Genomic DNA, 13,138 nt, shown 5'->3' with positions numbered 1-13,138 from the left:
TTACGATCTCCTACTACCATTATTATCTCACCGCGAACATTCACGTAGTCACAAGCAGCTGACGCTAAAGACACAAACCTGTAGAGCGAATATCTGCACAGCCCATGCTATAGCGTGAGTCGGGCATGTCTAGGTTTATCAGCCAGTCTTCATTTTATTCCTAAATTATAGTCCTGTAAGTCTGACTGCAGCAGGGATACCAGGGAGAGCTGCATCTTATGGGTCACATGGAATCTATAGTCCTGTAAGTCTGACTGCAGCAGGGATACTAGGGAGAGCTGCATCTTATGGGTCACATGGAATCTATAGTCCTGTAAGTCTGACTGCAGCAAGGATACCAGGGAGAGCTGCATCTTATGGGTTACATAGAATCTATAGTCCTGTAAGTCTGACTGTAGCAGGGATACCAGGGAGAGCTGCATCTTATGGGTCACATGGAATCTATAGTCCTATAAGTCTGACTGCAGCAGGGATACTAGGGAGAGCTGCATCTTATGGGTCACATGGAATCTATAGTCCTGTAAGTCTGACTGCAGCAGGCATACCAGGGAGAGCTGCATCTTATGGGTCACATGGAATCTATAGTCCTGTAATTCTGACTGCAGCAGGGATACCAGGGAGAGCTGCATCCTATGGGTCACATGAAATCTATAGTCCTGTAAGTCTGACTTCAGCAGGCATACCAGAGAGAGCTGCATCCTATGGGTCACATGAAATCTATAGTCCTGTAAGTCTGACTGCAGCAGGGATACCAGGGAGAGCTGCATCTTATGGGTCACATGGAATCTATAGTCCTGTAATTCTGACTGCAGCAGGGATACCAGGGAGAGCTGCATCCTATGGGTCACATGAAATCTATAGTCCTGTAAGTCTGACTTCAGCAGGTATACCAGGGAGAGCTGCATCCTATGGGTCACATAGAATCTATAGTTCTGTAAGTCTAACTTCAGCAGGCATACCAGAGAGAGTTGCATCCTATGGGTCACATAGAATCTATAGTCCTGTAAGTCTGACTGCAGCAGGGTTACCAGGGAGAGCTGCATCCTATGGGTCACATGGAATCTATAGTCCTGTAAGTCTGACTGCAGCAGGGATACCAGGGAGAGCTGCATCCTATGGATCACATGGAATCTATAGTCCTGTAAGTCTGACTGCAGCAAGGATACCAGGGAGAGCTGCTGTACCCAAGGATGATTCTGATGTACGATAAAACATTCCATCAAGGAGTGTGCGGAGGCAGACAACTCCACTGCATGACGGGACCTGAAGATTCTGCTGGTTGATTCTGTGGAGATCAGCGCAATGTCTTCAGCAAAAGCTTTTTTTGGTTGCAGCCTATGGGCACCGAGAAAATATTTCTCCACAGACCTTACTGGGTATGGAACCCCGACACATAGAGGAGACCCCCAGCCTGTATACAAATCACAGCTATGACACAAAGCAATTCTGGCTTCATGAGGCGTACCCCAAACTCACGAAAGGAGCTTATTGTCATGTTTTTACAGATCAAGTAAAGGAAATAATTATGGAATTATCCCCATAAGCCGCTCTCCGGGCATCTTAAAATAGGCCTCAAGTTTTTAGGCATTTTTATGAACAATTTATATTTATTTATTTTGTATTTTAAGAAAAGTACAAATGCTGCAGAAGAGTATAGAATAGTTACCTATCTGCCTCAGTTCCCAAATCGCCAAAAACCCATTTGTTGTGTCCCCTGCCCTATTATGACCTTCCTGGTTAAACTCAGAATGAATTGCTCTCCATACCAACCCTCCCAGTCTGCCTGCTCTCCTCCCACTCCTGCCAGTTCCCGGCCCAAAGCTGCTGTATTATTCCCAATCTGCACCTCTGCCTGTGGCATTGCTCAGCACATGGACATAACACCACACTGAGAATGAGAGGAATACACAACTTCCTGGTAGGGGAGAATTGGGCAAAACCACAATTCTTCTATTTAGTCCCTGTGACTTTTTTTCTCCCTTTGATATTTATGTTATATCTGGTCTTCTTTAGATATTTAATCAGATTTTATGCAGTCAGTTTCTTACAGATCTGTCACACTCATTGACTGCTGTTTCCATCCATTTGATCCTCCATTAGTTTTGTTGAGCGGCCTCTATTTTCCCGGCTTATTGCTTGGAGTCTCCTATCCTGCTGCTTTGACGTTCTCCTTGGTCTACCCCTATGTTCCTTTTTTTTCTTTTTAATTCCTGTTTCTTGCACCCAATTTTACGCATTGTGAACAACCAGCATCTTCTGCCGCTGTTGGCATTTTGAAGGAATCCTTTCTATTGCCCCAGTTATCAGCCATGTATAAGAGAAACAAATTACAGGGCGATTCCAGAATTTTATTTCCTCTACATGAGGGACGTCTCAAGAGCCGGGACTTCTGGGATCTAAGGGTGAAGATTCAATATTCCTTTGTAACTTTTGTAACTAGGATTTTTTATAATAGAGTCTAGGTTTTTTAAGTTACCCCAGGATTCTTTATTCCAGAGTTGGCGTTTGGGGGTTGACCAAGGACCAATGTCGATTTTTCTGCCTGCCTTGAGGTTGTTACCCCTAAACCTTCTCAGATGAGCGCCCTACTTGTCCTGAGGAGAACAATAATCCACACTAAGGCTCCTTTTGCACACACACTGAATGTCCGACAGATTTTTTGAAGCCAAAGCCAGGAATGGATTTGAGAAGAGGAGAAAGCTCAGTCTTTTCTTTATGACATGTTGTCTGTTTATAGTCTCTTCCTGGATTTGGCTTCAATAATCAGATAACCTGTTCACACATTGCACTCTCTGACCCTCCTCTGCGTCACGTACAATATCGCGCTCACTCCAATGTCCTGACTTTTTCTACAATTACATGAAAGGACTGTGAGAATTGTGATCTGTGTTGTATTATGGGGGCAGCTCCATTCCTAGAGCAGGGGAGGAGGGTATTAGTGTGTGTGATGCTCCCCCCTTAATGCATGGTAGACATTTTAATTGGAATATCCCTTTCAATTTTTCAGCTTACAGTTCAAATTTATGTCCTGATTAGTTTTATTAGAATCATGACGTCTCAGCTTGGCGAGGCTTTTAGAGGTCTGGGAAAGTTACTTAACATCCACAGTAACAATAGTAATGGCGGCCAAAGTCACATGACCAAGAAGTGGCCGAGCAGCTTGTGTAACAACTTTACTTGGGTTTTTATAATTTTATCAGATGTTTCTGCGTCCATCCGGAAGTACAGCCATAGCGAGGAGTCCACGGCTGATTTACTCTTTGCATGTTTTAGGACATGTATGTGTGCTAACGTGTTCCCATGTAAATCTTAATATATATGTATTTTTATGACATTGGTGTCTTGTCTGTAGTAACTTCTGTATGTGTCTGCACAGTGTCAGGAGGGTGCTGGACGATCTCACTGCTCATTCATTGTAGGTTTCACTTCTTTTACCAATTCAGCACAGTCAGTGCCACATGAGGTAAGGCGCCTGTGAAGGTCTGCACCATCAAGGAAGGAACGAACCACCGAGCCATCGGCCATCGGAGGTCAGGGAGGATGTCTATTGCTGTAATGGTCGTAGATCCTGGTTACGTACACTGAATGGGTTTTGGGCTTCCTTGTTCAGACACATGGTGCTAGAGTGCAGGAAAGCTGTTTCCAGAGCCGTGTCCTCTGCGTCGTACAGTACAAGAGCCGTGTCCTCTGTGTCATACAGTATGAGAGCCGTATCCTCTGCGTCATACAGTATAAGAGCCGTGTCTTCTGTGTCATACAGTATGAGAGCTGTGTCCTCTGCGTCATACAGTATGAGAGCCGTATCCTCTGCGTCATACAGTATAAGAGCCGTGTCCTCTGCGTCATACAGTATGAGAGCCGTGTCCTCTGCGTCATACAGTATAAGAGCCGTGTCCTCTGTGTCATACAGTATAAGAGCCCTGTCCTCTGTCTGCGTCATACAGTATAAGAGCCGTGTCCTCTGTCTGCGTCATACAGTATAAGAGCCGTGTCCTCTGTGTCATACAGTATAAGAGCCGTGTCCTCTGCGTCATACAGTATAAGAGCCGTGTCCTCTGCGTCCTACAGTATGAGAGCCGTGTCCTCTGCGTCATACAGTATAAGAGCCGTGTCCTCTGCGTCATACAGTATGAGAGCCGTGTCCTCTGTCCGCCTCATACAGTATGAGAGCCGTGTCCTCTGCGTCATACAGTATAAGAGCCGTGTCCTCTGCGTCATACAGTATGAGAGCTCTGTCTGCGTCATACAGTATGAGAGCCGTGTCCTCTGAGCTGCGTCATACAGTATGAGAGCCGTGTCCTCTGCGTCATACAGTATAAGAGCCGTGTCCTCTGTCCGCCTCATACAGTATGAGAGCCGTGTCCTCTGTGTCATACAGTATAAGAGCCGTGTCCTCTGCGTCATACAGTATGAGAGCCGTGTCCTCTGCGTCATACAGTATGAGAGCCGTGTCCTCTGCGTCATACAGTATGAGAGCCGTGTCCTCTGCGTCATACAGTATGAGAGCCGTGTCCTCTGCGTCATACAGTATGAGAGCCGTGTCCTCTGCGTCATACAGTATGAGAGCCGTGTCCTCTGTGTCATACAGTATGAGAGCCGTGTCCTCTGTGTCATACAGTATGAGAGCCGTGTCCTCTGCGTCATACAGTATGAGAGCCGTGTCCTCTGTGTCATACAGTATGAGAGCCGTGTCCTCTGCGTCATACAGTATGAGAGCCGTGTCCATAGCTCAGGGCTGGCGGCAGCTGTATATTAATGACGACATAGCGCTGTCACCTGAGGACAACGAGCAGTGAAGAGAACTCGTACAAGATTTCCACAAATACACAGAAACTACAAAAAAAAAAATGTACAGGAGGAAACGACTCCTTTACTCACCAATATAAGTGTCTAATCCAAAGAACCTACACCACTTACATCTACTACCAAGGCGGTAAACTTCTATACAAGTAACTACAGTTGAGCAAACTTCGATTAGTGGTGGCTGCTGAAGATTAATGCCGTCCTAGGGAGTCTTGAAAAACATGGATCTAGTCATAGACCATAGCTTGTATCCATGTTTTCCCGGCAGCCCTAGGCGGCATCCAACTTCTCCAGCCACTGGGAATCAATGAGCTTTTGGGTTTGGAGAATAGTGCCAACCTGAACAGTTTGACAGATTTGCTCAATACTCTGTGAGCCATTGGTCTATTAGAGCTCTCTCGGGGGATTGTTCCCCTTGGGATCAGCTGGTATCAGGGTATACGGTTTGGCCGGTGTCAGTCACGTATCCATCTTCTTTAATCCTTTCTTCATTATTTGATTTCTTTGTTCCTATCATTTCTGTGATTTGTAGAAGACGTCTCATCAAATGAATGTCTCACCGAGGAAATGACGCCATCCTGGCCGAGGACCCGCAGCAGCTTTATAGAGGGCGTCACTCTCCTCCCATATTGATTGTTTGTGTGATGAGATCCAGAGGATTAGGAGGCTCCGGTCCTTGCAGGATGATTCTTGTCGCTCCACCTGCCATTATTCTATTTGCTTCTGTCCTCAGGAGATCCCACTGTACACCGGCAGGTCCCTGAGGTAGTAGTCCCCAGTTGTGCCTCTCCAGCTGTTGTAAGATTATAACTCCCATCATCCCTCATCCGTTGCTGGTGTCAGGATCTGTTCACATTGCTGCTTGGAGCTTCAGGCTTTATTCCCTTTGGACAACAATGAAGCGTGCAGCCAGAATGACAAAACCTTTAATGGATCCCATTATAAGTCATTGTGGTCCATCAGTCACCGATAGGGTATTAAGAACATAGAACTTTTCCATGTGAAGTTTCGCAGCAATACCCAGATATTGGCCGCCAGTCCTGGGTTTAGTGTGCACATGCTTCTAGTTTCTCAGAACAGATTAGACTGGTTAGTTTACATTATATATGTGGAAGGGGAAATTGGGGGAATAATTCTGGATTGTTGGGTTTTCACAGTCACATATAGGTACACCTCGCATGTTGGTGCATTTATGTTAATCCTTCCTGGGGTTGTTCTGCCATTAATCACAGATGAAATAGAGGCAATCTAACGTCCTCTTCCATCTATCTAGTATATGATCCTGAACTTGCAGCAACTGAAGGTTATAAAATGCCAAAGGGGTGGAGATTGTTCCCCATGATCAGTGATGGTCCCCAGGATGATGTGGCTTTGGCTGTCCAGGCGTGATGGAAATTGTAGTTTTGCAACAGCTGGAGGGCGGCGGGTTCCCGATCCCTGCCCTAGAAGCACAACATATAGGAGAGAACATCTGGGAGGAACGCCCCACAGGAAAGGGGCTGCAGGCTAAGGACACTCCAAGGCCATAGGCAGGAGGCATTGGTGTATTCTACATCTGTAACACCTAAAAAAAAAAAAAAAAATTCTCATACATCACATTAGTAAACTCTACATTAAATGAACCTGTAATCATTTTCATGCTGCATGAACCACAATTCTTCAGAACACTCCCCGGCTGCTTCTCCTCCCGACCAGGATTGATTCTTCCTGGTCTTTATTTACATATAGTAAGAAAACATCTTATAAGTCAAAATTCGAGCAAGATTGGTAAAGCAAAGTATTAATGTTACAGGTAAATATGGCGATTTTAGCAGAGGAATGCTGTAAATTGTGGAGTTCCCCTTTAAATATGTAATGAATTAATGTTCCCTTTATAAGTATTGTGTGAAGACTCAGCGGGAACGGGGACACACCTACTAAACCTCAAGACTTTCGTCAGCAAACAGAAAGCAGGGAAAGGGTTAAGCTCTTAAGCCAACCGAGTGTGGCTTCCAGTAATGTGATCTGCAGAAAAGTTACTGGCTGCACACGCTGAAACTCTGAGCATCAGTCTGCATCTGGCAAGTCAGAAGCCTGGTGATCCTCAGCTGTACGTGCACCATGGAGAGACCTGAGCAGACCTGGGGCAGAGAAGAGACCATTGTGCACCAGGCATGATCCTCCAGCATCCAGCGGGAAGAGACTGAGGAACATCTGCAGAGCAGGTATGGGCAGACCTCTCCTGAGGCAGCCTGCGATGGCATGGGACAAGCTCCAATCGTCTTAGCTCCAACACCAAGAACATTTCACGAGCTGCTTCCTCCCTGTTCATGCATTTTCTGGAGATCTGGTTTCTGCCGCCATGCTATGCAGACCTTTATCATCTATCTCACAGACATAGAAGACAAGGGGACAGGAGGGTTCTCAGCCCCAGCAAAGTGCCACCAGTCGCAACCTCAACAATGGATTGCCTGTTCAGAAGGAGGAGAGTGATAAAAACCTGCATAACCCTATCATTACTTCTTGCCACCTTGGTGACTATACATAAATTGAAACTGGTTGAGGAAGGGGCAAAAGGAAGCCTAGCATTTCATACCAGAATCATACATGAGTGGTTGCAACCGGACAATGGTTCTTCCAAGAGGGACAGCAAAGGAACCACTAGTGCTAGAGTGGGGCTGAGTTTGCCTCCACCACGGTGGGACGTTAATGAGAGCAGATGTCCTGAGAACACTGGTCTAAGAAGACAACCTTGGTTCAGAAGTGTGGATGCCAGATTCCATCAATTCATCCTGCACAGACATTGCAGATACTTCCCGCTGTTGCTTAACCATCCTGAAAAATGTCAAGGAGATGTCCACCTGCTCATTGTGGTCAAGTCGATAATTGAGCAACATGATCGCAGAGAAGCTGTGAGGAGGACATGGGGCAAAGAGAAAGAAGTAGATGGCAAGAAAATCAAGACTCTCTTCCTTCTTGGAACTACATCCATAGGTAAAGACCACAGGAATCTCCAAAGACTTATTGAGCAGGAGAACCAGATCTATGGGGACATTCTCCAATGGGACTTCATGGACACCTTCTTCAACTTAACTCTTAAAGAAGTCAACTTCTTAAAATGGTTTCACATCTACTGCCCGAACGTTGAGTTCATCTTTAAAGGTGATGATGATATTTTTGTGAACACTGAAAATATATTGGATTTCTTGGCCTTCAAGAAGGAAGACTCTCTGCTGCCCAGCTTATTCGTGGGGGATATTATTTCCAGAGCTGGCCCCATTAGAAATAAGCAAAGTAAATACTACATCCCCAAAGAGTTGTTTGACAAACCCTATCCGGTCTATGCTGGAGGTGGTGGCTTTCTAATGGCATCTGCTCTGGCCAGAAAATTATTTGAAGCTTCAGAGAAGATCCAGCTGTTTCCCATTGATGATGTTTTCTTGGGAATGTGCCTCAAGGCCATCGGTGTGGAGCCCAAGCTGCATCCAGGGTTTAGGACATTTGGAATTAGCAAAAAGAGATCAAGTGCAATGAACAGAGACCCCTGTTTCTATAAGAGCTTGCTGGTGGTCCACAAGCTGAGCTCAGAGGACCTCCTCAAGATGTGGAACGTCGTCCATGATGAAAACGTTGTCTGTGGTAAAATGGTTGATCTATAAGATGATGCCGCGCCGCGGGGGGATTCAAGTGGCCCCCAGGGAATCGGATATCCTTTTATTTTCATATCAATTGTTTACATTTTTCTAAATTAAGGCGGGAAATGTTTTATTTGCTTTCCAGCTGGTTCGGAAGGAACGTTGGACGATTCCACTTACTGCACTTTATATAATAAAATCCCTGAAAATAATGATTGGTCTCTGGATAATTATAGGAAATGTATAAGCAGAAGCGTGACGAATAACTTATAGATCGTGGAGCGTATAACCTATAGATTGTGTAACGTAGAACCTATAGATTGTGTAACGTAGAACCTATAGAAAGTAGAACCTATAGATTGTGTAACGTAGAACCTATAGAAAGTAGAACCTATAGATTGTGAACTGTAGGGCCTATAGATTGTGTAACGTAGAACCTATAGATTGTGTAACGTAGAACCTATAGATTGTGTAACGTAGAACCTATAGATTGTGTAACGTAGAACCTATAGAAAGTAGAACCTATAGATTGTGAACTGTAGGGCCTATAGATTGTGTTACTCATAGAAAGTGGACCATATAACCTACAGATTGCGTAACATATAACACACTGTAAATTACTCCAAAAAGTAAGATCAGAATGGCTCTCGGCCTCCCTGTATGATTATGGAACGGCCAGCATGGTTTACAATGAATGACACAATCTTTTATTTGCCAACTTCTGATGTATAATGGAGGAGGAAAGGATATATATATATATATATATATATATATAAAATATACATTGCCGTCACACGGAGGGGGGAAAGGTTATATATATATATATATATATATATATACATACACACATATATATATATATATATATATATATATATATATATATACACACAGCCCCGTCACTTCTTATAGAATGGATTATGTAATTGTGATTTCAGAAGTTTTTATTTTAGGCTATGTTCACACAACGTCAAAAATATTGAAAAGGAGGCCGATTTTCATATTAAAAAAAATACATCAGTTTTTCCGTGATTTAACTGCCTGCAATGGCAATGCATTGATGTCAATGAGAAGATGGACGTCCATTGCACACAGTGTATTGAATAAAGGACGTTTTTGGCACGGATGTCAAAATAATTAACCTGATCTTATTATCGGACGTCTTTTGCAAACAGCGGACGTTTTTTATTATCTGTTCACACTGTTTTTTTTCCTCAACATTCTGTCTCCATTTTTACTATTAAATTCCATGGACTTTCCCATTCAGCCGCAACCAACGGCCGATTAGTAACCAAACTAGAATCATGTGCAAACACAAGGGGAGGCCAGGCTGCTAAATAACGGCCGTTATTTTAGACACAAAATGACGGACGTGATTTTGAACAGAGCTAAAAAGTTGTGTGAACATAGCCATACAATTATTTTCTTAGGGTGCGTTCACACCTACAGGATCTGCAGCAGATTTGATGCTGTGTTCAGTTATTTAAATGAAATCAGCTGCAGATCCTGTAGGTGTGAACGCACCATTAATTTAAAAAATATATATATATTACTATAGAATTTTTTCATTTCAAACGACGTCATAAGGAAAAATATGAAACCTTCAGGCTTGTATAAGCAGAAAGCTGTGGGGAAGGCAGCGTGCAGTATATAGATGAGGGGAGCAGCAGGATACGGCCTGAGGATCCTGTGTGACTACAACTCCCATCAGGAGTGGGAGCAGCAAATGAAATAACCGGGACTGATCTGCCCTTCAGGGCTGTAGGAAAGCTGTGTAGATGTCATGGCCGCCATGTTGGTTGTCCCCAGCTTTCCCAGAAACTTATAACTGAGAAAGGGTTAAACACAACAAAAAAAGGTGGGCGGTGCCGGAGAACGGCCATGACGGTCAATAATCCAAGTAAATTGTCACAAAGTTCCTGCACAAACATTAGATATGAGCAGAGATCGGGCGCGTCCGATAATCATGTGACTAATGGCCGCCTGGCGTGTGTGTGACCGGATCTACACAGCAGAGCTGACAGTGTGGTGACCCATAAGGCATCATGGTAACACACACTGAGCTTTCCTACATGTGTCGGCTCTGCTACATCTCATACTCACAATTACTACATCTGACTGACCCAGCTGCAGAACATGAACAAACACACTCAGCTCTGCTATGTACAACGTCCCCAGCTCAACCACATGAACTAACGTCACTGGAAACTAAAACAAATGCTCAGCTCTGCTCCTTCTGACAGGCCGAGCTCTGCTACATACGACTGTATCCCGGCCGCAATGCAACGATTCAACCCAGTCCTGACCAACTCACCTCTGCTACAGCGGCCAGAGGAGCTCAGCACTGCTACATCTACAAGCCTGTAGTCTTATCTATGATGACTACCATGCCTGGTCTGCTGGGATCTGTAGTGCGCTAGGAGTTATGGGATGCTGTGCAGATATATTGGCAGCTAATGAGGGACACATCTCATCTAAAACACAGTGTGAACCCGGACCAATAAGTCGCTCAGTTTCAGATTTTTTATTTTCTACTCTTTTTACCAATTATGTGACTATAAATAACATATAAAGGTTTCCATCATGTCCCTCCTTTCCCTTCTTCCTCCTGTAACATATATAAAGGTTTCCATCATGTCCTCCCTTTTCCCTTCTTCCTCCTGTAACATATATAAAGGTTTCCATCATGTCCTCCCTTTTCCCTTCTTCCTCCTGTAACATATATAAAGGTTTCCATCATGTCCCTCCTTTCCCTTCTTCCTCCTGTAACATATATAAAGGTTTCCATCATGTCCTCCCTTTCCCTTCTTCCCTCCTGTAACATATATAAAGGTTTCCATCATGTCCTCCCTTTCCCTTCTTCCTCCTGTAACATATATAAAGGTTTCCATCATGTCCCCCCTTTCCCTTCTTCCTCCTGTAACATATATAAAGGTTTCCATCATGTCCTCCCTTTCCCTTCTTCCCCCTGTAACATATATAAAGGTTTCCATCATGTCCCCCCTTTCCCTTCTTCCTCCTGTAACATATATAAAGGTTTCCATCATGTCCTCCCTTTCCCTTCTTCCTCCTGTAACATATATAAAGGTTTCCATCATGTCCCCCCTTTCCCTTCTTCCTCCTGTAACATATATAAAGGTTTCCATCATGTCCCCCTTTCCCTTCCTCCTCCTGTAACATATATAAAGCTTTCCATCATGTCCTTCCTTTCCCTTCTTCCTCCTGTAACATATATAAAGGTTTCCATCATGTCCCCCCTTTCCCTTCTTCCTCCTGTAACATATATAAAGGTTTCCATCATGTCCCCCTTTCCCTTCCTCCTCCTGTAACATATATAAAGGTTACCCTCATGTCCTTCCTTTCCCTTCTTCCTCCTGTAACATATATAAAGGTTTCCATCATGTCCCTCCTTTCCCTTCTTCCTCCTGTAACATATATAAAGGTTTCCATCATGTCCTCCTTTCCCTTCTTCCTCCTGTAACATATATAAAGGTTTCCATCATGTCCCCCCTTTCCCTTCTTCCTCCTGCAACATATATAAAGGTTTCCATCATGTCCTCCCTTTCCCTTCTTCCTCCTGTAACATATATAAAGGTTTCCATCATGTCCTCCTTTCCCTTCTTCCTCCTGTAACATATATAAAGGTTTCCATCATGTCCTCCCTTTCCCTTCTTCCTCCTGTAACATATATAAAGGTTTCCATCATGTCCTCCCTTTCCCTTCTTCCTCCTGTAACATATATAAAGGTTTCCATCATGTCCTCCTTTCCCTTCTTCCTCCTGTAACATATATAAAGGTTTCCATCATGTCCTCCTTTCCCTTCTTCCTCCCGTAACATATATAAAGGTTTCCATCATGTCCTCCTTTCCCTTCTTCCTCCTGTAACATATATAAAGGTTTCCATCATGTCCTCCCTTTCCCTTCTTCCTCCTGTAACATATATAAAGGTTTCCATCATGTCCCCCCTTTCCCTTCCTCCTCCTGTAACATATATAAAGGTTTCCATCATGTCCCCCTTTCCCTTCTTCCTCCCGTAACATATATAAAGGTTTCCATCATGTCCTCCTTTCCCTTCTTCCTCCTGTAACATATATAAAGGTTTCCATCATGTCCTCCCTTTCCCTTCTTCCTCCTGTAACATATATAAAGGTTTCCATCATGTCCCTCCTTTCCCTTCTTCCCTCCTGTAACATATATAGGTTTCCATCATATCCTCCCTTTCCCTTCTTCCTCCTGTAACATATATAAAGGTTTCCATCATGTCCCTCCTTTCCCTTCTTCCTCCTGTAACATATATAAAGGTTTCCATCATGTCCCTCCTTTCCCTTCTTCCTCCTGTACCATATATAAAGGTTTCCATCATGTCCTCCTTTCCCTTCTTCCTCCCGTAACATATATAAAGGTTTCCATCATGTCCCTCCCTTTCCCTTCTTCCCTCCTGTAACATATATAATGGTTCCCATCATGTCCCCCCTTTCCCTTCTTCCTCCTGTAACATATATAAAGGTTTCCATCATGTCCTCCCTTTCCCTTCTTCCTCCTGTAACATATATAAAGGTTTCCATCATGTCCTCCCTTTCCCTTCTTCCTCCTGTAACATATATAAAGGTTTCCATCATGTCCTCCCTTTCCCTTCTTCCTCCTGTAACATATATAAAGGTTTCCATCATGTCCTCCCTTTCCCTTCTTCCTCCTGTAACATATATAAAGGTTTCCATCAT

The 13,138-nt window shown here is 44.0% G+C and overlaps 1 protein-coding gene across 1 annotated transcript; it reads left to right on the top strand.

The window, feature by feature from the left end:
- The first annotated feature begins 6,796 nt into the window (after positions 1–6,796).
- LOC138769197 (UDP-GlcNAc:betaGal beta-1,3-N-acetylglucosaminyltransferase 7-like) lies at positions 6,797–8,629 on the top strand. Its single transcript, XM_069947494.1, has one exon. The coding sequence runs from the start codon at positions 7,113–7,115 to the stop codon at positions 8,439–8,441; it is 1,329 nt and encodes a 442-aa protein (XP_069803595.1). The 5' UTR covers positions 6,797–7,112; the 3' UTR covers positions 8,442–8,629.
- Positions 8,630–13,138: the final 4,509 nt, after the last annotated feature.

The sequence above is a fragment of the Dendropsophus ebraccatus genome, chromosome 12 (assembly GCF_027789765.1).
Source record: "Dendropsophus ebraccatus isolate aDenEbr1 chromosome 12, aDenEbr1.pat, whole genome shotgun sequence".
Lineage (NCBI taxonomy): Eukaryota > Metazoa > Chordata > Amphibia > Anura > Hylidae > Dendropsophus > Dendropsophus ebraccatus.
Note: the sequence above shows the minus strand (reverse complement) of the source record. Positions and strands in the feature narration are given on the sequence as shown.